This window comes from Drosophila suzukii, chromosome 2L (genome assembly GCF_043229965.1).
Source record: "Drosophila suzukii chromosome 2L, CBGP_Dsuzu_IsoJpt1.0, whole genome shotgun sequence".
Classification (NCBI taxonomy): domain Eukaryota; kingdom Metazoa; phylum Arthropoda; class Insecta; order Diptera; family Drosophilidae; genus Drosophila; species Drosophila suzukii.
In genome coordinates, this window is record NC_092080.1 from 11,781,403 (window position 1) to 11,806,816 (window position 25,414).

Sequence of the window (25,414 nt, forward strand, 5' to 3'; positions counted from 1 at the left end):
TCCCTTTGAGCAGAGGAAGCAAACGAACCACACACCCAAAACGAACCCAAATGCAAATGAAGCAATCAAAGAAAAAATCAAATGGCAAATAAATTTGTGTAAATGCATTTATTCATGCCATTAGCTGGGAAAAATAAATAATTTTCAACTAAATGCTTATCAGTATATTGATAGTTCAAATGAAAATAAAGGACTTTATAGATTTTATCTAGCATTTTCATAACAAAATTTAATTGAAATGCTTTTTTATTCTCCTATTAGTTTGATTAATTGATAGAAACATGTATTTATATTTGTATTTTCGAGTATTAAACTAAAAGTAGTGTAAATAAAGGGTGAGTGGCATGGCATACCTTATTTGATAGCTTTCCTTATATTCTGCGATGACTTAAAGAACAAAATCCTTCTAAAACCCGTACTTATTTCGGACGAATATTGCCAACCATTTGCGGCAGCCTCACCGACCATAATTGTCTCGAATTTCACAAATTATAATTGATATTTGCCGCTGCTCTGGCTGGGAAAAGAATAACGAAAATATTGTTATAACAAAACAGCTCGGCAGACCTCAAGATGGCGCCATAAAAACGCCATTACTGTCTCCGCCATGGAGCAACCCCATCCATTTCTCCTCGTTCCACACCGCTGACCCAATTAATGTGCCCATAGCCGCAAGTGTTTTTCATTAGTTGGAATCCAAATGGAGGAGATCAGCATCAGCGTAATATTTAAATGAAACAATTACGGCCAGGACAGGCGGCACTTGTTGCTTCTTTATACCGAAACATCTCCCCCCCCCCCCCCCCCCTTAAATTCTCAGGCAATTTAATGTCCATTCGGTTGCAGGTTTTAATTTAAACAAAACAGCTAAGGACAATATAAAATCCAATCCGGTATATCAATCATACGCCGCATAGGCTTACAGAAACGTCTTCAGCAACGTGATATATGAGCCGGCTGTGCTGAGTATCTGGAATGGCAGGCAAAAACATAAACATTTATTATCATAATCAACGCATCGCATCGCATCGTATAGCATTCCATACAGATCCGAGTGCTGGCAGTGATGGCGTAAAAAACGGCACCGCAATTGTTTTTGCCCGCTGCGAACGCCGCAATATCATTAAAATCACTTTCCTAGTCCTCGCATCGCATTTGTACCACTCAATGTCGTACAGCACGTCCGCCACAGCAGCACTCTAAAAAAAAAAAAAATGGAAGAAAATCTACGGTGGCATGGGTTATGGCTGGGAATCTGGTACTGAATCTGGGTTGGGAGGTGGATGTACCAAGGGTACTTCCCCTACACTTTGTTGTGTAATTAAAATTTTATCACAAGTGCAATTTGCGAATGGCACATCATTTTTTATGTGGCCGCCTGGCTGCTTAATGTTTAGCGCCAAATTGAAATTACAGGAATTGTAAAAAAAACACACACAGAAATTACTAATAACAGGAAAGTGCAAAAAAATATAAACGAAAGAATGGCAGAATGAGGACATACTCTAAAATATATATGGAGCTATTATAGTTAAAGGGAAAAAAATTGAAGGTTGTATTTAAGTGGTTAGTTTCATATATGAAGAGCCCTTTTAAAATACAAATATTAAAGATAGCAAAAAATCACATATAGTTCAAAATCACATAAAGTGGTGCTCCACATAAATCACTATGGTTTTGATATCACTTTTAAATGTAATTTCAGGTGTCTAAAAGTATGCAGTAATAAAAAGTTCAGAATTGAAGAGAGTAGAATAGAATAGATACCCATATTAGGTGTTTGATTTTGTTTAAAAAAAAAGATTATATTTAGATTTGGTTAAACTGTTTATATTATCACTATCCTCTTTTTACACCCTTTTTGAGAATACTATAACTATTTTAATACACAAGTATCTTTAAATAATATTATTTCCAACAAAAATTGATATTTCTTTAGTTCTTCTGGAACCCTATCTTAAACCGAATTAAGTTATAGAACTCCTCCGCTAGAGTATCTAAACCGAATGAACGATGGAAATGAAAATGGGCTGAGCCAGTGCCATGAAAGTGGAAAAGCGGGGAAAGTGGGGAAAGTGGTCAGGGGTCTTGCTCACACTTTCGCCGACGTGATTGCCGCCAAAGCAGTAGAGGAATAGCTGCGTGAGGGCCGCGATGATGTAGCAGATGTAGGTTAAGCCGCTCAGCGACGACGTGTTCTGCGGAGACAGAAGATAGAGAACCAGTATAAAAATAAAGGAGTCCAGGGTAAGAGATGTCATTAATTGGAGAGAAATTGCTGGTGCTGAAAAACTGCTGGGGATTATTTAATATAATGTATATATACACAGTGTATATTGTGCGAGCGAGTTTCAAGTAGTTGCGAAAATGGAAAACATCAAAGAAATGCACTTTGGCAAATGGTCTTGGGCTACTTGCGGCTGCAGTCTGATTGCTTTTCCTCCCATTCCTATTTTCCACTTGCCTGACATTTCCATTGTGGCATTGAAAAAAGAATTACGCAGCTTATGCATGTCGTCGAGTGCATAAATCTGCGAGAATGCTCGATTTTACAAGTTCCCAATAGGATTTGCCAACAATAAATTGCATTTGTTTTAGCCCTTTTCGAATTTCATTTAACATTTTCTTGGCCTTTCTATTGTGCGCTCATTTGAAGGTCAAAATATTTCAAGTAAAAAGAGTAATAAACAAAGGATTAAATAAAATAATATTCGAATAGGAATAATATTACATACACACTTCTTTTCTTAAAAATGCTTATTTTTTAATACTGGCATTTTCTATATGTTTTTGCAAAGAGTTCTATAAAGCATGCTCGATTTTACAATTTCCCAATAGGATTTGCCAAAAATAAATTGCATTTGTTTTAGCTCTTTTCAAATTTCATTTAACATTTTTCTTGGCCTTTCTATTGTGCGCTCATGTAAAGGTCAAAATCTTCACATAAATAGAGTAATAAAAGAAGGATTAAATAAAATAATATTGAATAGGAATATTATTACATACACACTTCTTTACTTAAAAATACTTTTAATACTTGATTTAACACTGGGGTTTTAATAGATTTTTTGTTGTTTGTTTGCTTTTATTTTCGTTTTAAAATCAATCCAAAAAATGTTCTCCTAAACAAGTTCTATAAAAGAACGATAAACTTTTAAACTTTATATATGTGTTCAAGCTCTTGTCAAAACTCATTTTGGCATGTAGGTTTCCCACGCTCCTACCCCACAAACAAGGTTAAAAAGTGATAATGGATCGCTGGGCTCAGGATCCCCGAGCGATAAACAAGTTTCGAATGGATTACTCAACACTTTGGGCCGTATAAGAAGCGGCAAAGGGCGAAGAAAGTGCCGGCAGCATTTATCCCATTGGGAGCAAAAGCCAGAAGCCCCTTCCAAACATTTTGCTCCGTTCGCCAGTTGCACCAAACAGCTTATGGGTCTCCGGTGTCCGGGACACCGGAAAACGTGCGAAAGTCGCATTAAAAACTTTTTTCGGGAGCAGTAACAATTCATGCGCTTATAAATTGCCAACGGAGAGCCACAGCCGCAGCCACAAAGCAAACAAACAAATCGGGAAAAGCGAATCAGAACGGAGCGGCTGGAAAAGCCAGGGAAAAACAGCAAACAGGGAAAAACTTTTAAAACAGCCGCCGAATGCAGGCGATGCGAAAAGTCAGGGGTGGATTCAGATAACACTTTAAAAAGGCTTACATTTATCCACTTCGTAGGGATATCAATAAAATAATGTAGTTACTCTTGTTTAAAGTTTTCTAAGACTAACAAATATTTGAACACAAAATTAGAAAATTTGGATTCCTAGCAATTAAAATAATTAGAAAAGTTATATACTCCTTCAATCATTTTTACGAATGCACATTTCTGAAATGACATTCCTTACAATATTAAAAAATAAAAATAATTTAATAACATAAAATATTATTAAGTTTAACATTGTATGCTAAACTTAATTTGTTAAATAAATAAAAAAATTTAAAAAATTTAAAGCAATAAGCTTTGATTACATATTTTATAGCACGGTTAATATTTTCGGATTCCCCTCCATTTAGACGCAATCCACCCCAGAAAAAGTGACCCGAATACGCCTCTGTAAAAGGGCTTACCAACATGATGTCCAGGATGGTCGAGCAAAGGACGAAAGCGGCGGACAGGAAATGCATTAAAACGATAACGGTGAACTGGCGTGTTAGGTCCGTGCAGAAATCGATAATCGCATTGTGCCGCTCGACAACTTTGGCCAGTTTTTCCCTCACCTCGGCGTTCATGGCCTCCGTGAAAACATCCACAGTGTCTGAAGGAGGGGATAAGCCAAGAAAAGTCATCGAGCGAGTGGGGAAAACCATTGTCATCTTGCAGGATGGATGGAGGGTTGGGGGGGGGAGGGGCATCAACTCACCACCATGCAAATCGGCAAATATCCTGCGAATGTCCTGCTGCACCAGCCGGAAAACACCGCATATGTAGAGGCAGGAGCACACGAAGAATCCGTCCACGAAGCTGAAGGCGAAAACGGTGCAGGCACCGGAAGCGGTCAGCAGCACGTAGGTGAGCGGAAACAGTCCTGGCTGCACGGCAAACGCAGGCAGTCTGTTTGAAAGGGGAAATATTCGGAGAGGGAGACGGGATTAATGAACGATGACAGATCTTAAGTGCATCTGCAGGGCGCAATTAAAATCATTACTCATGTAATCCGCGTCACTAGCCAAATGGGTTGAAATATTTCCCATCTCAAATGATATATTAAAGTCGTAATTACGGATGAACTTGGATACTCATTTCATAAAGGGTTTTTTTGGTCAAGGGATAGATATATTATAAAATATAAATGACAACGGTTTGTAAGTGAAATCACTTTTAAACCCAACTTTCTCCGCATTTTTTGATTGTTTGACAACAAATTGAGTTCGCAAAACATTTCTATACACACAAAAACATTTTGGGGGTATAATTGACCAACACGGGTAGTTATTTAACTATAAAGAAAGGTTACACCATTAATAAAAATAGTCGCGTGTGTTTTATTGGTGCTTTGGTTACTATTTAATAGTAAAACCACCATAAATATAAGGTAAAGATAAGTTTTGTATATTTTGTTGTTGGAAGAGTAAATATTACGTTGTTCACATTGACCATTCGATGGGTTGGGACCATTTACCTTTTATATTGGCCAATTTTACCTAAACGTTTTTCGTGTCTAGTTAATCAAGAATCACTGGAAATCAAAGGTTATAAGATTGATTTCACATATAATTCAACTTATAGACATTAAACATTCATATTCATAAATTAAATATTTTACTTTACACTGAATAGTAAATAACTAATTTTTTTAAAGAAATAAAAACTTGATGCTTTTACATATGGTCTCATAAAAGCTTTTATGAATATTATTTGGCTTAAATTGAAGCAATTAATTATGAGAAATTTGTTAGCCAATAAAGTATAATAAAAATGGGCGGTACTTAGCCAAAAATAATAAATAATTTAAATCAGAAACTGAACGATTCAATGACTCACATGATGTTAAAGGGCAGTTCGACTTGACCCGGCAGATCGGATACCCAGCGATAGAGGCCCATAATCAGCGGTTGCAGGTTGAAGGCGGCGTTCGTCGCCGTGCCAGAAGCCAGCAGCAACAGGCTGAGTCTGTTGGCCGTGGTGGCCAGTCCGACCAGCATCCTCTGGCCCTCCTCCCTCCTCGATTGCCACAGCATTAACCTCAAGCGCTCTACCAGCTCAGCCCAACGGCGATTGGAGCGGAAGAAGACCAACAGCTTGAGGACACACACCGCCTTGGTGGTTCCCGGGCAGAAGGCCTCCAAGGCAACCACTAGGTTATCCAGGTGGACGCAGCCGTAGGAAACTTCGCCAATCGCGCCCATCAGGACGACGGCGAAGGCGAAGACGAAGAGGAAGTGGGCGTGCCAGGGACGACCGCCCACGCCCCCTTCTATCCGCCTGATCCTTTGCGGCCAGATGCCCACAAGGCGGCCAGAGAGACGGGGAATGCGGTAAAAGTGGCCAGCGATGGCAGGCTCCCTGCTGTCAATCATTCCTGCGATGAACTCAAGTGGATACTATCGATGGGTCCTGCCGCAACTTGAGTGGTCAGCTGCTCCAGGCGAGTGTCAGGAGCAATGTTGGCCAACGCTTTTATAGGCACTCAAGGAAACTAATTGCAAGAGGAGAGCTATAAGGCGTGCACCGCAAAAAATGTATACCACTTTAAAGGATTTGTTCAACTTAGCTGGGAATTTACTAAAGGTGTCCAAAAGTATGCAACCTTATGTTTTTAGTGCGGACTTCTAATGGATTGGTTATGATAGACAAGGTTTTTTTCACACCACATTTTTAGACACATTTATTTTTTTGTTGCAAACCTAAACAGTACAACAGGTGTCTTTATATACTATTAAAATTAAAAAAATCATGGTTTTAACTTTCCGCGAAAATATTTTTGTAAACCCTACAAATTCTGGGTAAATGAAATAATTATTCAAAGAAATTCTTGAACTAGGTTTAATTTAAGTATTTTATTGCTAACTAGGAATTTATCGAGTGTGCAGAAATTACTAAAGGTGTCCGAAAGTATGCAACAATATATATTTTGAATCTACATAGATGCCGGATAGATTCATTAAATTTCTGGGAATTCCTAGATTTTTTGCAAGCCCTAAAAGTACTACAAAATTCTGTAGAGAAACCCTAAAAGGTCATTGCTTTTCCTAAGGACAACCGACTCCTCTCGAACCATAGCATGTTATTTTAAAAAGAGGAACATTTTTTTTCCCTTAGTGCACTTATTGCCGAGCTGGGCTTTTGGCTTTGGCTAAAGTTTTAATTGTTTTTGTGCTTACGTCTGCGTTTACACTTCCACCCCGTCGCTTCCGCCCATCAGTCAAGGTCCTTCCAACTCACCTGCCCTCGACCATCGCCGAACCGCCCTAATTACACAGGAGTCAGTTACTGTAGGAATATTCCATTCAGTGCAAACAATTACCATTGTTTGACATTCAATATTTTGTGTGTTGCCCAACAAGCGACACAAAGGCAACGAATACAAATTTAATTAATTGTTATGCGGCAAAACTTTCAATTTTCTTCGTCTACCCCCCTAGCCACTTTCCTCTCCCTTTGTCTTGCTTTTTAATTGGGGTTACCTTTCCACTTCCATTCGACTAAAAGTTGTTAATTGAGGGTTCTTGGCCAAAATGAAAAGTAAACGTAGGAGATGGATAGTTTAACTAAAAATGTTTATCAGATCCGAAAATCAATTTACATCGAAGGGAAAAATGGAATTTCCATTTCTATCGAATTTGGCAAGCAATCTATTGCTTTTAGTTGAATTTAGAAGGCAATCTTTTTCGTAGGCTCAATAATCCGGCTAGGAAAGTTTCCATTTGCATGGCCAAGTGAGTGCCATACAGTCAGTGCCAATGGTTAACAGACAGCTCTGGCCAAACCCATTTAAGCCCAACACACACACAGCTGGTCATTTGATAGATGGGCAATAATTGCATTTTATTTGGGGGCCTCAACGAATATTATTTGACTGACGCAGTGGCCGGCAATGCAGTTGAGCCATTTCATTGAGGTCGTCCCATTAACTTGCAGCCATCGTTACGGATTTGACTTGCATAATGTTTGGGGTCCCCAATCCCATTTTCAATTCCAGTACCATCCATCAGTTGCGGGGCAAACATGAAGCTCTGGTTTTAGCCAAATCCGGAGCTAATCCTGTTACAGCAACAGTATCAACGCCTATCATCGATGGCCACGCCCACACACATACACTCACAAACTGAGCCCCCTTTGGTGCAGTTTATTTTGCCAGTCTGTGTGACATATATCAACATGGCGCTGCTATAGCCAAAGCTCTATATTGCTCCACCTGCATCAGCATATTCAATAAGCGGTACGGCCCACACGGCGTATGCGCAACTTGGTGCCGCATAAGCGCACGTCAAGTGTTTGCCTGCGGCCACCTTCTCCGTCCCTTTATCTATATCCCCATATCCTCCTGTCCATTCTGCCCACCTGTACATCCCTCCAGTACTTCCCGTGGAGCATCCTTTCAGCCCCCTAGCAGTGCGATTTGCATTCAAGTGACCATAAAGCACTGTCTCGATGTTCAGGTCATATCTGCTAATGCACTAAGAGAATTTTGACTAACTTAATAATGATGTAATAGACTTGCTATTAGGAAGGATAAATATATTTTATATATATTTTACAAAAAGAAAGTAACAATTTTTTTCTGATTTGAAAGACCCCTGCATAACCATTTCTCAGATAGTTTTAAAACAGTTGTAGAGTAATTTTACGATTTAAGATGATTTGAGCCATCTTAAGGCTCAGTATTTTATTCTATCATTATATTATAGACTTTCTGTGGAGATACAAAGACAAAGGGATAATATATTTGGTTTAAATTTAGAATTTTAACATGCCTTGAAATAATTTTTATTAAATAAAATACATTTTGTTTTAATTTAGAAAAGTAGAGTGCCTTGAAATACCCTTCTTAACAATTCCTCAGTTAATCTCTTTTCATCTAATCTAATCTAATTCTTTTAAGTTGAAAGTGATTTTTTTAACACAATATTTTTGGTTTTTTTCTTTAATGAACACAGCAGAGATGCTAAATAAGTGTTTAAATTAATATTTTAAATCTATTTTACATTATGACTACCTACTTTTTCTTAGTGATCCGTTACTCCCCCAACTTGTTCCGCCCACTCTTGCGATTATGTAATATGCAAATTGAAAGATTAAGCGGTAGGCATAAAGATGGAGCAGCGAAGAGGGGACACCCTCTAGCTAGCAGCGGTGCTCCTTTGAAGGATATCCCCCTCCAATCGCTCGGGGAGAGACTTAACAAATTGATTTGCGTACCTGGGCTTCATTGGGCTCATGCCCTCCCATGCCGAAAAATCCCTACTAGTCGAGGGCTCATCACTTAGCGGAAGTGACGTAGGAAAAGGGGGTTTTGGGGGGTTTCGGGGTGGTCAGGGCGCCCCTTGGTCTGCCCCTTCAGTGTTTTCGGGGCCTTGTTGTCCGGTCCCTTGTTGGATGTCACTCCGGCCGAGCTTGCCCTTTTATTAGCCGAGCGTATAGAAATGGGAGCTTCATTTATTTCCACGACGAGTACACCAATTTTCCATTAAAATTTCACCCCGAGCAGTGCTTGCGTGTGAGTGTGTGTTGGTGTTCCTCAGTGACAATTGCATTTGCGCATTTCCATTTCCGTTTCCGTTCTGTTCCGTCGTCATGCGGCCGGCGTTTTCTTTCGCTAGCTGCTTTTGGCAGCCACGGAAAACGGCCTTGGCCACAAACACCCACTTTTCAGCCCACTCGCCCACCCCCTTGGTTGCCATAAATTGCCAGCTGCATCCATTCATATCCTGGGCTGCATCTTGGCTTGCCATGCATCATCGTCAGCGGCATCATCGCCGCCTTGAATTATGCGCCAATAAATTTGTTTGTTGAAAATTCCACCTAAATCGGATTTCCCCCCCCATCGGCAAGCATTCAAAAATATATATATATTTAATTATATATTTGGTGTGATTATTGGCGAAATTTATACTCGTATTTTCAGCAAATGCTCTCCCGTTTTCCTGTGCTTTCGAATGCAAACATTAAATTAGCAAACAGGATTCGATGGCCGGGCAACAGTGCGTATGATTAACACTAAATGCGTTCCCTGTCAAAGTGCATAATTTCAATTGGCATTGCAATTGCAGCCAAATGGAAAGAATGGGGGGGGGGGGTGTGGTGTGTGTGTGTGTGTTTACGGCCCGTCACATAATTTTGCTTATTTTGGCAATTAGCTGGAAAATTGATGCTTGAAAATCAGAGTTCATTTGATGGCGAGGGCGGTTTCAACAAATCAAATTGTGAAAGCAAGCCAGGTAAAATATTCAAAGAGAATGTTTAATTAATTTTAGTTAGTATAAGAATGTAAAATAATATTTTTAATATATATATATTTATAAAATTCACATAATATCTAGTAAATATGGAAACATTTAGAATCCATTTAATCCATTTAAAGAGCGAGGGGAAAATGAAAGATAAGCCAAAAATAAAAGTTTTACTATATACACGAAAAAACCAACTTAGATTTTTTAAAGATCTTTAATAATCCATTAAATCTACCGCTACACCATATTTCCCTGCCTTAAATAACCTTATACTTTCCAATCATTTTTGCATATCAATCATCCTTTTTATCGTCCCATAAACAAATAGCTGTAAACGCGGCAGATTTTATGCGCTTGTCACATGATAAACTGCGCTAAAATTATGTTTATTAAACATTGAAAAATGCATCGCAAATCTTCTATGCATAAGTGACACTTTACTCCCCGTCGGGAGGTTTTTATGGGGCCACGTAACTCACGAGGGCAACTTTGGGGGTGAAAACTACTAAAGCAACCCACGTGAAAGTTATAACTTGGCATTAAATGGGCAAAACCAAGCGTGGATATCGTGGATACACGGTTCTCTAACACACACACCCATACACACTCGCATCTGTGGCAATAAAATGCAGTTGGCTGCCACAGGAGGCGGCTGCGGCCGGTGGGCGTGGCAGGCGGGACCCGTGAAGATGCTCCTCCAGCCTCCAGATGAAACAGACACAATGCGACGGAGCAAATGTGTTGCGCATTTCGGTGGCAAGAGTTGCACAAATGTGTGAAAATTGTACAACACAAACAAGCGGAAAGGAAACAGGACCCCGGAGTCCTGGAGCACGGAGCCAACAGGATCCGGAGCTGGTGGCGAAACTTGCAGGACGAGTGTAAAATGCAATTGAAAAATGCCACAGTTTTGCATAAATCAGCAGGAAAGCGCCGAAAATGGGTGCACAAACAAGCAGCAACAACACGGCCGGATCCGGCTCAGCAACAATAACAATGGGTGAATGGGGCACGAAGCGGGATGCGGCTTGCAGGACGCAGGAGGAGGAGCAGAGCCGGAGGAGAAGCAGGAGCAGCAGCACGAGCAGGAGCTGGCAAACATGGCCGCAGGCAACCCGTAAACATGGCCAACATGTCGGCGCTGGGAAAAGTCGGCAAATGGGGGGCACGGACCGCCGCAGATATAATTTACTGATAATGCAATTGCCGTTCGAGCAAACGCACGCGCCACCTGCTGCGGCATCGTCCTGCCAATCCTGCTTCCCCTCCCATCCCATTTCGTCCTTGTTGCATGCCCGACTAAGCAAGCAAGTTCCTAGAGCCAAAAACCGCTGAAATGTGCAAAAAAAATTGAGCAATAACAATTATGCTCACCACAACGAAGCTTTAATGCACTGCCAGTGAAGTCTAACAGTCACTTAAATAATCCTTAGACTTACAATTATATAAGAAAAAGTTTTTTTTTAATTTAAATTCAAAAAAACATTCTGGGTATTTAGATAAATTTAAAACCTAATATATATACCTAAAGATATTTTTAATTAATTATATTATTACTATTACTATTTATTATAAATTATTTGAATACATTTTTAAAATTTTATAGAGTGTGAATAAATACAAAATAATCGAATTTCGGAAGCTCTTTTAAAGGTGTCTAAAAGTAGGCAATAAAAAAGAATAGCATACTTTTCGGCACCTTTATAACAGCGCTCGGCACGCAATACAATGATATTTTCACATTCATTTGTGTAAGTAATTTTTAGTGGGATCTTATCGTTGTGGGTCAGCCGACCCCTGTTCTACACTGTTTGTGTAGCGGCAGAGAACAAGCAGAAATATTCCCTAAGCCCGCTTAATGGGAAGCTACATACCTACCGCTGCTTTATAATCATTTTTTGATCAAAGTTAGCTTTTTCTTGACTTAAACCTCACTTAAAATTATAAAATAGAAATGTCATATCATGTTGCATCTATTATTAAACACAAGAAAAATTCTTGATTCGACTAGAACTAGGTATCACTTTCATGCGAATGGCTGGCACAAATGTAATAATCACAATTGGGTTTATAATGGACTATTTTCCCCCTGTAGCTGGGCTCATTACGGCAATGCCCCTTCGAAGGATATGGCCAGAGGGTTGCTCCTGCCGAGCGGAAGAGCAACTGTCAAATATAGCGAACGCTGCACAAACTGCATAAATATTGCAATCGCATGACTCGACATCGGCTGGTTCGGTGGACGCGGACTTGGTCACGCTGCAGTTGACATTTTTTCCTTTTCCTAGCGAAAAGCGGCAGCTAAAACCGTAGGACACATAGAAAACAGTTCAACCGGCTAGTCATCATCCGGTGGCTTCCACCGCTCCGCATACAAATTTTATTTGCTTCCGCTGGCCGATTTTCAATTTAAAGCCGCCTCACTTCGACTTAAAGCGCCGTGGGAATCCCCGCGAACGGTCCAGAGTCCGAAATTAAAAAACTACAACACTCGTTACTTTCTTCCATTAGTGCCAGGACCAAAAAAAACAGCAAAGGATGTCGAAGAAATAGTGCCTTTTGATTTTCGGCAATTCTTCTTCGCACAGCGAAATTGGCACGAGCGTTTTTCCTTTAGATTGTCGAGTGAATTTTCCCTTTGTTTGCTTGACAATCGAACGAGTTCGAAAGTTTCCGTATTAAGACGGAGAAAAGTACAGTGATAGATGGCTAATTGCAACATAAAGATTGTTATATATTTTGGAATCAGTTTTCGGCATAAAAAGAAGACATTGGAGAAAACATATACAATGTTACATTTTATTTCATTACTCCCATTTTCCTTGTTTGTGAAACAAAAAAGTTGAGAGAAAGGATAACAGCCAACTTCTTTCCTTCACACAACTACCTTGAATAAAATCCAATTTGCTTAAGTAGGACGTACAGGCATTATAAATATAAATACCTTGAAACGAGCTCCCATTCTGGGTAGCATCCACTGTCTGAACGGCATGACACTTTCCATTTGCTTGAAGTTGCCTGCTCGGCTAATTAACTCAATTGCAGCTTTTCCGGGCTCTGCAATTCTTCATTAGCTCGAAGTCAAAGTTTACGATATGCGATTATTTCACTCCAGTGATGCTGTGATGCGGCTTCTGTCAGTTCTGGATAAGGATGGTAGATGTGGATGCTGTTCTTTTGTGAGTAAGTGAGTGAGTGGCTGCCGAGGTGAGTGTTTGTTTTATGAAGGAAAATAATGTACAAGACAGCACAATATACCACCCACCCATCTGCCATTTGCCAAACTACCTTCTACCACAGACCGTAATTGTTTTGGCCCGACTTTCGGCAAGTTTTAAAGGTGGTCTCTGAAGGTATTTTTGTCTACGGAGTTGGGTGCAGGAGTACAAGTTATGACACACGACGCTGTGCAGCAGATAACTATTTCCGAGCTGGGCCTGAACTAACTACTATATGGCTTAATCTTGGCATTTGGACCACATTTTCCTTGGCATCGGGCTTATCCTTACACATTTTGTGCACTCTAGGTGTGGTGTATGTGTACTTTTTGCCTCAGCTCCTTCGTGTTGTTATTGTTTAATTTGCGCAAAATTCAGCTTGTTGTGTGTTGTTTTTGGCTGGGGAATTTGCATTCGAAATTTTGGCATTGTTTGCTCTAGGAATTCGCATTTCCATTACACTAATTCATGTATTTTATTACACTTGCCTGCTCTCGCACTCGGCAGCAGTGGGCCGTTTTGGATTTCCAGATTTACCATCGGGCTTTAAACATTTTGATGCAGAGAAATAATTTATGCAGTTCACTGTTTAATTGCACAGCTCCGTTTGCGGGTGCGGTGCGGTTATAGTTTCAAAGTTTTGCCGGGGACTGACGCTGCCTTGCATCTCTTCCAGTTGAGTAATAAGATTATTAGTTCCACTCTGGGGCACAAACACAAACGCATTATAAATCTAACCGGAGCAAATGCATATATAGCTGGCCAACCCGCCCGTCGACGCCCCTCGTTAGGGGACGTCCTTGCTGCAGGACCTCTAAATTAATGCCAATCCACAAGTCTTCCACAACCGAGCAAGAGTGAAACACAACCCTCTGCCTAGCAGTTACACTTTTGCTTTCTTTTCAATAAAACTTGTCCAATATCGTGTTATATATACCTCTTTACTAAGTCTGATGAAATTAAAGTGATTTTTTCTGTCTCTTTGACAGTCTCTATACAATAGATATTATTGTAATTAATACATTAAATATTTTAAAAGAAGGTATTTTACAGGTTTTGGTGAATTTCACATTAAGCCAACAAAAAAAAATAAGGAAAGAAATGCACACAGCACGTAATAAACCGATAATAAAGCTTTTGAAAATGTAATTATTCATGTATTCAAAGTTAAGCAGCTTAACTTTTCAGCTATTTCCTTTCAGTAAGTGTAGCCAAGCTGCCGATGACTCATTTAAATGTCAATTACACGAACTTAAATCCAGGCCAGGACATTGCCGAGACTTCCAGTTGATAAATTCAATTAAATAAATCTGTGAAATTCAGGAAGAAATTACTAAGCCAGCAGCGTCGTTGGTGGGTTCGGTGTGCAGCTTACGTAACACGCAAATATTTGCTTAAATTAACTGGAACCTTAAGAGATTTAATGAGGAAAATAACTTAATTCGCCTGAAGGTTTCCTTGGGGCGGCAATATTTTTATCTGCAGAAGATTTAAGTAGTTATCTTCATACAGACGTTGCAGCTGCTCCATACGCTCATGAATCTCCTCTATTGTGGGATTTAGAGCTAAATGTAATTGAGTTAGACAACTGATATGCCTATTTCTAAAAATCAGTGAGTCTGCCAAATCTTGTATTTGTTCATTAAAGGCTTCAATGCTTTCCTTATTTCCCTTTTGGCAGCGTTTTAATTTTAACTTGGCGAGGTTTACAAGCTCGGAAAACTCTTGAAGACGCAGACGATGCAACTGGAGCTTATGCAGGTTTTCCTCCTGAGCATCCAATAGTCTGGCAAGGTCTCGGTTCCCAACCCGATCCATTACTCTATCCATATCATTGGTGGATATGGTGTTTTCTTGACAGCTGTTTAACTCCTCTCTCTCTATTTTAAGATTATTCAACTTTTGTTCCAGGCTTAATATATCATTAGTGGTATTATATGCTACTGAAGCTGGTTCCACCTTTGGTTCCCTGAGTTCCTTGGCTTCTTCCCTGTGATTAGGTATTGCCTTTTCCTCTGAAACAATGGGAAACATACACATCCCCTCGCCCTTTCGATTTTCCACGATATCTAACAAAAAGTTGAGTATTTCCGGCACATGGCCCATGGCTTCCGGCGTATTAGGCGTTCGCAACCAGCTTTTGTTCACCTTTTTAGAGTACTGGAGCTGCTGCAGTGCCTCCATCGTCTGCTCCACAAAGCAATCCTTGCTAAATTGTACCCCATTAAAGGGTAGAAGGCGGACTAGTTGTTTCAAAAAATCCGAGATAAACTGACATAACTGGTACTCCGACTTTTTCTGCCATTCTTTTGCCATCTTATCCAGCTTCAGCCGCAGCGAATCCTTTCCCAGCTCAGTGTGGAAATCCAACTTTCGCTTTGAGTTGGTCAGCTTGGTTGCTTTGCTGGATGTATGAAGGCTCTTGGGATCCTTGGGGTACGAGAATCCAATTTGGGGCACCAACAGCTTGCTCGATGAAAAGCTGGTCGTTGGCGGCTTTGTTCTTGGGCGGTCAATCGATGCTAATACTAAGCGATTGTTTATTGCCTCTTGGCGCTCCCGCTCGAGGATCACTTTCGGGCGGATGGGCTGTGGTTCCGAGGAAGGTATGAGTGTGCAGCTGGTTGAGTGTGAGAGAAACTTTATACATTTGAATACAGGTTTTATTCTCCATGATGAGCATTAGAAAGTTTTAAAATTTGCTTTTATATTTATAGTCGTAGTTATACTCGACTGAACTTCTAACTTTTTAATGGTATCTTTAAATAATGTAAATCAATTACTAAGTGTATTATAGATATCACAGATATCTTAACGAACGAGACTTTCTAATGCGATTTATCTTTAAAAATAGCCTTTACACACCGCTTTTCCCGTGTTTTTAGAAGATCTGGGTTTTTCAGATTGCTTTGGGAAGTTCCCTTGGTGGCAGAAGTTACTTTATGTAGAGACTTCAGATCCCCCAGAAGTTCCTTAGAGCGTAAAGGACGAGGTTCCGAGAATGTTATAGCTTTCTTAGACCACCTATTTAATGTTTCAACAAAATTAGTTTCTTTCGAGCTGTACCATTAAAATATCACATCAACGTACCTAAATTCTATGTTTTTTGGCCTTTCCAAGACTCGTTGCCTGTTTTGGGTTGATAAAAAAGCATTTTTTGATGGTATCCTGGAGGCAGAGGATGATCGGTTAATGGACCTCTCCAGACGCTGTAGCAATTGGTTTGGGCGCTCCAAGCCCGTATCCCCATCGGTAATGAATATAGAGGGTATGCTGGCATTTTGCGATGTCGAAGGTTTAGTGCTCTGGCCGTTTTGTGGTGTTAAGTATCCTCTCTTGGGCGTACACCTACTAGATCTGTGCCTTTCCAGTAATTCTTTGGAGCGCAAAGGCGTACAGAAGCCGGGTACACTTATCCAAAAATAACCAAATTAGCTGTATGTATCTACTCTATTCTGTCCCATAACTCACCGCACGTCGGGCGATTTGGCCATGCTATTCATTTCCGAGTTTTATCTTATAATGATTTGTTTGTTGAAACTTAAATTTGCAATTTTAAAATTGAAACAACAACACAGCCAGCAAAATGACAACAAATGCGCAGATGTGAATGGCATAACAAAGTGTGGCAACGCTGGGTCTGATAAATACAGATGGCAACACTTGACGATCAAATTAGAGGGCAACGCTAAAAGGATCGTTAATTTTGAATGATAAATTGAAGGGAAATCGTTTTAAAACATTAAATTTTTTATTCAGAGAATAAGGTCAGGTAAAATCGAATCATACTCATCCATCAACGAGCTTAAAATAAGTGGCACTCTCCAGCAATTATATCCAGCACACCCCTGGTTTTTTATTAACTTTAAAAACTGCACCCATTGGCAAGGCAACATGGGCCGCGCATACATAAATCATGGATGAAAGTGAAAATTGGTAGCACCTACGAGCTCGGGATCCCAGGTGGCCTCCGGAAGGTGGCGCCTCCGCCGACCCATGACCCCGCCCATTTGTGGCGTAATTACGAAACAATACACGCGTCGGCACTGAAGCCAGCAGGAAGAGAGAGCCAGGAGCCAGAAGCCTGGAGGTAGCCCCAATCCCCAAACAGCGTGAAGGTGTTATTTGCGAGGCTCCAATAAACACTTTAAAAATGTATGGATGAAATAAAGGAATTTCAATTTTCGAAAATAAAACTGTTATTTATAAGTGTACATGCAATTGGATTGAAAATAAAAAGCTGTACTTTTAAGAAATAATTGTGATTAGTTTGAACGTTAAAAATATATCCAGTAACAAACAAAAATATATTTACCTTTAAACTATTTCTTAAGTATCTTATTAAATATTTACTTGTATATCAAAATCCCTATATCATCAGAGAGGGGTTAGTACAAAAAAAAACATCCCAGTGTACCTTACCTTATCCTTTACCCTGTATAGTTTTCATGTTTTGACTGCTGCGTTTTTGCAATTTAACCGCAATAAATAATGGAGCAGCTTGTTAAATTTGAGCGCACACCCACCAGGAAGCGCTGGAAAAATGTAGGTTAGACACCGGAGGATAACGATGATGATGATGTTATCAGTGGCCCATTGTGGATATTCGGTGGACGCTTCGCTGGCTGACCAAAACGAGACTCGACTCGTGTGGAAATGCGATTTTTACATATTTGATATACATTTTAATTGCGGGGCATTAAAATGCTAGCGCTGCCCAAAAATGCGCTTAAAATAATTAAATTTATTGCCGCATCACCGATTTGGCAGCTGACTAAGCGAAAACTAACCGCAGTGTCGACACATCCGAAATGCCCTCAAGGATTTTTGGGGCATGATGAATAATTACTCAGCTGTGTATCACTAAATAATTTTGCATTTATTTTATATAATACAGTACACATTGCATTAAACTAAATAAAATCTATTTAATATATAATATATATTTAATATGTAATCGTACACAATCAACCCTATATACGTCGCTCCTCCTTATTCTCCGATTTGTCTTAGTCTGCACATTTATGTAGCGTAATTAATATATGTATCGCTGCCGTCGATCTCTCACTTTATAGTTTTGTTAACAACAATTATTGCTATTTGAATTTATTATTGGTTTAAGTGTATTCTCTTGTTTGTATGTTAAAACCCTAACGTATTTTGTTTGCTTTGCGGTGTTTCAAGTTCTCACGATATCTCCTGTGTGGATGTGTTCGTTAGTGTGGATATACATATTTAAAATATAGTTTCTATTTAGATTTGTGTGTATACTTGATAAACAATCGAACAGTTAAAAACAGTTTGCCAGTAAACCAAACTCAGTTCGTTAACAATTAGAATTTGGTTGAGTAAACTATTTACAAGTGGAGCGTATCAATACAAATATAAATTCACCAATAGTGGTTAAAAACATGCAAGCCGGGGCTCGTTGTACAATTGAACTAGAAGCAATCAGAGTGCAATCTTATGGCGAAAACGTAACATTTAGTTGCGATTGCTGAGCAGCTTGCTGTGAGCCAAAACGAAGATATGCCTAGAAAATTGTATTTGCATACCTTGAACATAAATTGGGAATTGTGGTATCATCAAGGCTTAGCTGAACTTTAAGGTGGTTTTATTTATCGGCGTAAAAAATACAGACGGAAAAAATGTATCGACAATTACAATTGCAGATAGAGAGGTAAAAGAGGATTAACAGAAACGAATTGTTGAAAATATGTTTGAAATTTACAAAGAGGAATTATGAAATTATGTCTAACCAATTATAAATAACTCTAAAATAGGCTCTCAATACATTCATACATATATCGTTTACAAATTTCGCACTCAAAACAAATCTTTCATTTGATATTGGTGGCGAACATAGGAATAGACAGACAAAAGTGTGTGTTTTGTGTTTACAGTATACAGTAGTAATACATACGTATGTAATAATAATAACAGTAACTATTTAACGCAACGTGGTCGTCGAATGGGAAGGGGTAGTGGGCACTGGGGAGGGGAATGTGGATAGGGAGGCGGAGGTGGGGACGGGGATGGTAACGCAGGCGCTCAACTGGAATTAAACATTAATCAACAAACCGACCACAAATCGACTGCCACTCATTCCTGGCAGAAGCCCTCAGTCTCCTCGATGGCAAAGGTCAGCTTTTCCACCAGCTGATCGTAGCTCTTGTACGGCGGCAGGTCCAATCGATTGAAACAGGTGTGCGAGCGCGGCAGCCACGTCTCCTTGCCCACCTTCTCGATGCAGAAGCGCTGTGGTCCGTTGGAGCCCATCAGCTCGGCGAATCCACCGACTGGCACTCGGCATGTGCCCGTCACAAACTGCAGCAGGCGAGCCCTTTTCTCGTTATCCGTCTCGCGAACAAACTGCAAAAGCAATTACCCGGATTAGTGGCCATTTGGCACTTAGTTTGTAAGGTCACCCACCTGCCAGAACCAGACGACCTGCTTGGAGTTGCGGTTGTAGTGCCTGTAAATAGTGTTGCGCTGCCAGTCCTCCACGTCCACGTCCTGCATGCCGCACAGGATCAGCTCCAGTTCGCGCTCATCGAAGTACTTGAGCCACTCCAGAGGCACCACCTCATTGAAGCCCTCCAGGAACGTCTTCGTCTGCTGCTCAATGCCACTATAAACAGATAAGTAGGGAAACCATATATAAATATATAAAAATCTCATATTTTAATTTACTGATAGCCTTAATTTGACAATGTATCACTTATTTCATATAGGACTTACCGCGTCATTCGCCACTCTGTCATCAGCGTGATGTACTCCTCCTTGTTCTCCTCATTCACCCGTTCTTTTTCTCCGTTCTCCTTCAACTCGTGATGGATTATCTGGCCGAGAACTTCGAAATCCACACTGAACCACAGCTCCAAGCCGCACTCATCGATGTTATTATCCTTCACCCAGATAAGAGAGTTGTAGAACTCCGGATCGATCGTCTCGATGTCCTTGATGGTCAACTTCTTGTTCAGCATGCGCTTGTAAAACGGCATTGTAAATCCACTGTAGATAAATCGTCCATGATACAAGGCCATCGCAATGAAGCGACCAATGAACTTGAAGTACTGCAGGTGATCGGGATTGACGTACGAGGCGGGATTTATCTGCAGGCTGTAGTTGTTCTTGTTTGCGTACTCGAACAGACAGTACATGGGATTCAGGACCTCGTGGGAAAGCAGGAAGAACCACTCGCGAGATACGCCACCATAATCCAGTCCCTCCTCGCCACGGAATATTATATAAAGCCTTCTCCGCAATTCGTAGGCGGGCAGGCGCATGATCTGATGGTAGGAATCTTCGAACAAGGTTTGCCTCGTCACCGTGATCTTGATGTGCGATGGCAGAGCGTTACTCTGGCACAAGTACCGGAACTGCGAGAGTTTCCAGCGGAAACTGCGTTCGTAGGCGCGTGGAACTCCGTACACCCCCTTGGCGCCCTTGGGTGCTCCTGGTCGCGGATCCTCAAAGGTGGTGCGTCGCGTATTGTGGTCCACAAAGAAGCGCTCACCGGCTGCTGTGTAGCGAATTTCCCAACCGGGTGGTAGCGGGCCCTCGTTGATTAGGCTCACCTCCTGCCCTTGAGTACGTGGATCCTCCCACTGGGTGGTTCGGTTTTTGTGGTTAACAAAGTACACTCGGTTATCCGATTGGATCTGTTAAAGGGAAAGAATAATTTTAATTAACTATAATTTAACAAACAAGCCAACGGTTTTACCTTCTTTTCCCATCCATCTGGCAGCGCTCCCAGTGCGTCCTCGTCGTCCTGCGTCACCTGCGCGGTCACCGCCGTTGGCTGCTGTTGTTGCTGGGAGTACAGGTATCGCTGGTTGCCCTGGGAAACAACGTGAGCCCTCTGACCCTGCCAGTGCTGGAAGTGCATCAAGCGCTCGCTATTGGGTCTCTGCCAGGTGGTCTTCCTTGTGTTGTGATCCACGTAGTAAACTCGACCACGTCCATCTTTCCTGATCTCCCAACCCGGCGGCAGTGGCGTCGGTTTCTCCCAGTAAGTGGATCGTGTGTTGTGATCCACATAGTATCTCCGCCCATACTGATCCAGGCGGATCTCCCAGCCAGCCGGCAGGGGTTCATCATCAGCCGGTTGTGTTTGCAGTTGCGGATCTGTGCTCTGGCTCACGGGCAGTCCAACTCCGGACTGCTCCATGGGTGGGCCTGAAACTCCAGTTGCTGCGACTGCCGCTCCTCCTCCTGCCGGCAAATAAACACCAGATGGCGGAGTGTTCTCTGGCAGCGCTCCGTACACTTGGGTTAGAGGACGAGCAAGTGCGGGAGCTGGAGGCTGCTGTGGATACGGTGCTGTTTGCGGCACAGCCACCCCACTGCCATTAACCATTCTCAGGGGTTGCGGTTGATTCGGGGATTGTTGCTGCTGTTCCCACACGGGCGGAGCTGGCGCAGATCTTCTGTGATCCGCCCCTCCGTTCGGCAAGGGAGAGCGGCTTTCTCCACCATTGCTGTTGCCACTTGCCGAGCGAAGTCGCATCCGCGCTCGCACGCCACCGTAAATCGTGCAACTGTGTCCTGCGGCCGCTTCACTGACCACCGACGGATTAACAGCCTGGACGGGTGGATTGCCGTTCTGTTGGACGCCCGCTGGTTGAATCTGCAGCTTGCTCATATCCAGTTTGAGGCCATTGAGAATGGCCACCAGCTCGCCGCTCTTCGTCTGGCGGTTGTCCGACTTGCTAGTGACAAACAGGTCTATGGTCAGCTCGAGGAACTCGCAGCGTCCGTTGTAGTGCTGTAGGATGTGCGCCAGGTTGATGACCCGCTCTCCCAGCATGGCATCTTTACGGAAACTGGAGTGATCCAGCACCTTGAAGTGCAGTGTGGAGTTGGGTGTTATCTACGGGCGGAAAAACAGTTTCAGATTACCAATTAATGGCCCTTAGTAATTATTTCCTCTACTCACCAGAACTGTGAACTCCTCGTTCCACTTCGGCAGATAGCTGTTCTTAACCAAGTCCGTCTTCCGCTTACTCTTGCTGTCGATCAGGAGCTCCACGTAGGGATTTGGCTTAAGGAAGCCATTGTTGCGCAGCGAAGCCCCCTCAACTGAAAGGATTTCGGGGCATTATTGATTGTTTCTTTTGCCTGCTGTTTCTTTTGTTTGCTCACTTGTCACGCTTAATTGATGATATCCTTGATTGGCACTCCCACTAGCCCCCGCTCCCGCCCCCGAACTGGAGGTGGGCGTGGGGCTGGCGGTTCCAGCTCCATTCACTGATGGGCCGACCTCCATGACGCCGGAAGCTGCACCCGTTGGCAGCCCATTTCCATCGGCCATTTAGTGGCTGAGTGTGTGTGTGTGCTCCTGGTGCTCCTCCTCCGCCTCCTCAGCGGTGTATTCCTCCCTCTGAGTGACCTTCACCACCTCGGGGAGCTGTCGTTCTGAAAGAGAAAGCGAGCATTGAGTACGGCATTGGTGGTGGAAAGAAAAGTATCGAATGGGAAATTGCGTGTTCGGGAGTTGATAAGATAAGTTCGGAACATAGTCTACATACGTAAATGGTTTATCAATAACCAACAAAAGTACAACATTGTCGAAAAGGAAGCGTTTATTACCACCCTTTGTTGAATAAAAGCTAATCCAATACCATATTTTTAAGGTCTAGCGTTAAGGAAATAACAGATCACAAACACAAGTTGTATTATCTTAAAATGGATTTATCAAGTGCTCTCTAGGTGAGAAAACAATGTTGTTCAGTTCTGTTTAGGCCCATTTAACTCTTGACTATTTAAAAGCCTAATCTTGCGAGAAAGATAATGCCAGCTCTATTTTATTATGAAAGCGACTAGCCGCAGATAAGATATAGTTGTTTAGCTTTGTGTAGTATATAATGTAAACGACAGTATTGCAATAATATTGTTAGCTAATAGGCCTTCACTTTTTTCGTGTTATAAACTCCTCTAACATTTTGTAAGCCACGATTTTTTGTGTTACTGTTGGCGGTATTGTACAGTGCTTCTTAAAATGATCGTACACTAACTTCGGGTAATTTAATTGTAAATTTGCTTAAGGATGTTATAACGACTATATTTCACAGAATAATATTACTTTAACGCATTATAAGTCATATTTGAATAATAAATATTAATATAAGTCATGGGTAAGCTAAGAAAACAATGTCCGGAATAAATTTTTGGATACTGATAAGAAAAAACAAGGTATAATTGTGAGCAATTTGTTAAAAAAAATAAGTGAATGTAAATAACTAACGATGAGTAATGGAACACGAGAAACACAAATGATTGAAGTCAGCTCAAATTTACTGATAAAGAATTACCTACAATGTGCAACCCATGAATGACATTACACTACTGGGATGCACTGTATATGGGCTATTAATTTTCGCCATAATTCGCGACTATCACGGGCGTGTGCGTGTGTGTTTCTGTACTTTTTTTTCGTACAATTTCCTCGACGATTGCTGGTCATCTATAATTTTGATAGCAAACACCCCGACTCTCACAATAGATTGTATAATAATGTTGCCATGTGAGTCATCGACGACACGAAAAAGAAAACGGTAAATGAATTCAATTTCAATTGTTGAATGGCCATTGCATATTGATTGTATACACAGAGAAAAATGATTGATTGTTGAGTTAAGATGTAGGGGTCATTTGTTCAATTAAGAAAAAAAAGCCGGGTTCATTTACTGACCTTTTATAAGCAATTAAACTATAAGAAATGCTAGTTATGATTTATTATTGAAATGTTAATAGACTTTTCTCCCTATGTACTAGTGGCGATTTCCCTTTTGCTTGGGTTTTTACTGCATTAATTTGGCGAGAACACGTGAGCAAGTGCAGCTTGTTTGTTATTTGTTTACTAGTTAAATTCTGTCGCCAGATTGAAATGCAAATTGACTTAGAATCGCTATCCATCGCTTTTAAATGAGACATCTAGCCCGATCAATTGGCACGCACTTTCCGGCTTATTTCGCGCTTATCATGGGGTCCCCCCACTAGTCAAATGTTTATCAGTGGGCACTGTAAATACCAAAGAACAAAGGGGAGTTATCTTGTGTGGGGCAGGAAAAGCGAAAACGAAAAAAACACAGTGGAATAATCAGCAACAGCTGTCAATAAATCAAGAATGCACTTTCTGGGAAGGGGAACTTGAACTTCCTTGAATTATCGACCGTAGGGCTTAGTCACCCACACAGCTACACTTGCCACTATATATATATGTTTGTACATTGTACATATATATATATATTTATTCGTGGTCATGTAACGCACGCCAAAAAAAGAAGGTAGCGCTACCTCTCCCACTCCCACTCCTTAAGTGTGTATGTGTGGTGTTTGTTTGTAATTGAGGCAAAGGTCGCGACTTCCGTCTCGCTTGCACTCGTTGACGCCGTGTCTTACCGCTTGCAAATTCCAATGCAAAAAAGAATGTGTTCTTTTTGTTTTTAGCAATTTCTGGGTGTTTCTCCTCTTCCTCTTTTTCTACCTGCGCCTTACCTTCTGCTGCTGCTGCTTCTTCTTCTTCCTCTGGTGCTCCTACAACTTGCGCCTGTGTGTGTGGTTGTTGTCTCCTGTGTGCGGCTGCATGTGTGTGTGCGGGGAATTCTTAATAGAGTTTTCCTGGGCCGAAAAGTAGTTGGCTAGAATAGAGCACGATTCACCGATGCCGCCCACGCTTTGGTCCACGTAATTGCATGTAGCTAATATCGCTGCACTAATTGTTTATTTGTTATTTTGTTTCGCTTGCAAACCGAATTCTTAGCAGTGTGACCCGCGGTATTATCTGTGGATTATACAGTTCGGGTCTAAAAAACATACTTTTAATACCATTTTTATGCATTCGAAAATACCAAGAGTACGGTCTTATTAAATTGACAGGTGGATGACACCGCTAAACGAGTTTTGGCCATTAGACATGTTTCGAACCTTTTTGTGGATTTAGAGTTGCCAGATTTGGTTAAAAAGGATAATAATTGGTGTAGCCTACTGGTTTTGAAAAATACCGCCCTTAATATTGTATAAAAAAGTAAATTTTAGGCAAAAAAAAAAACGATATGGTGAAAAAGGGCGAGTAAAAACACACCTATATGAAGTGGGGCGAAGACTATCCTGACACAGTGAAGTCGTACAACTGCGTGTACTTATGGAATAGTCGCATGTACAATGTGACTTGAGTTTGGGTTTTTCTGCAAATAAATAATCAGGCCCATCAATATTCATCACCCAACTGAATGTGTTTAAACAA

At 41.2% G+C, this 25,414-nt stretch overlaps 3 protein-coding genes across 5 annotated transcripts; all 3 read right to left on the reverse strand.

The window, feature by feature from the left end:
• Window positions 1–833: 833 nt before the first annotated feature.
• Window positions 834–6,218, reverse strand: Or22c (Odorant receptor 22c). Of its 2 annotated transcripts, XM_017079102.4 has the most exons (6): window positions 5,538–6,218; window positions 4,417–4,607; window positions 4,124–4,311; window positions 2,097–2,198; window positions 1,047–1,199; window positions 834–970 (listed from the first exon to the last, which is right to left on the reverse strand). In XM_017079102.4, the coding sequence occupies exons 1-6, from the start codon at window positions 6,071–6,073 to the stop codon at window positions 920–922; spliced, it is 1,221 nt and encodes a 406-aa protein (XP_016934591.3). In that variant the 5' UTR covers window positions 6,074–6,218; the 3' UTR covers window positions 834–919. The 2 variants fall into 2 exon arrangements, with proteins under 2 accessions (XP_016934591.3, XP_065723896.2); XM_065867824.2 differs by lacking the exons at window positions 834–970; window positions 4,124–4,311 and having other exon boundaries at window positions 1,061–1,199.
• An 8,029-nt stretch (window positions 6,219–14,247) lies between these two features.
• Window positions 14,248–17,353, reverse strand: Kebab (Kinetochore and EB1 associated basic protein). 2 transcript variants are annotated; one of them, XR_001767389.4, is made up of 5 exons: window positions 16,636–17,239; window positions 16,255–16,575; window positions 16,030–16,188; window positions 14,540–15,784; window positions 14,248–14,474 (listed from the first exon to the last, which is right to left on the reverse strand). XR_001767389.4 is itself a non-coding variant. In XM_017071557.4 (4 exons), the coding sequence occupies exons 1-4, from the start codon at window positions 16,665–16,667 to the stop codon at window positions 14,602–14,604; spliced, it is 1,695 nt and encodes a 564-aa protein (XP_016927046.3). In that variant the 5' UTR covers window positions 16,668–17,353; the 3' UTR covers window positions 14,248–14,601. The 2 variants fall into 2 exon arrangements, 1 of the variants encoding a protein (XP_016927046.3); XM_017071557.4 differs by having other exon boundaries at window positions 14,248–15,784; window positions 16,636–17,353.
• A 669-nt stretch (window positions 17,354–18,022) lies between these two features.
• Su(dx) (Suppressor of deltex) lies at window positions 18,023–24,949 on the reverse strand. The gene is made up of 7 exons (XM_017089536.4): window positions 24,667–24,949; window positions 22,312–22,584; window positions 22,106–22,248; window positions 20,891–22,039; window positions 19,906–20,828; window positions 19,597–19,795; window positions 18,023–19,536 (listed from the first exon to the last, which is right to left on the reverse strand). The coding sequence occupies exons 2-7, from the start codon at window positions 22,478–22,480 to the stop codon at window positions 19,267–19,269; spliced, it is 2,853 nt and encodes a 950-aa protein (XP_016945025.3). The 5' UTR covers window positions 22,481–22,584; window positions 24,667–24,949; the 3' UTR covers window positions 18,023–19,266.
• Window positions 24,950–25,414: the final 465 nt, after the last annotated feature.

Excerpts from the sequence above, each read along its gene's own strand:
- Or22c (XM_017079102.4), bottom strand. The coding sequence starts at position 6,073 with ATGATTGACAGCAGGGAGCCTGCCATCGCTGGCCACTTTTACCGCATT. Across the intron at positions 4,608-5,537 it reads GAACTGCCCTTTAACATCAT|ACTGCCTGCGTTTGCCGTGC; the intron begins GTGAGTCATTGA and ends CCTTTCAAACAG. Across the intron at positions 971-1,046 it reads CACTGCCAGCACTCGGATCT|ATACTCAGCACAGCCGGCTC; the intron begins GTATGGAATGCT and ends CTGCCATTCCAG.
- Kebab (XM_017071557.4), bottom strand. The coding sequence starts at position 16,667 with ATGAATAGCATGGCCAAATCGCCCGACGTGCG. Across the intron at positions 16,189-16,254 it reads CCAAAAAACATAGAATTTAG|GTGGTCTAAGAAAGCTATAA; the intron begins GTACGTTGATGT and ends AACATTAAATAG. Across the intron at positions 15,785-16,029 it reads CTAAAAACACGGGAAAAGCG|CTGCACACTCATACCTTCCT; the intron begins GTGTGTAAAGGC and ends ACACTCAACCAG.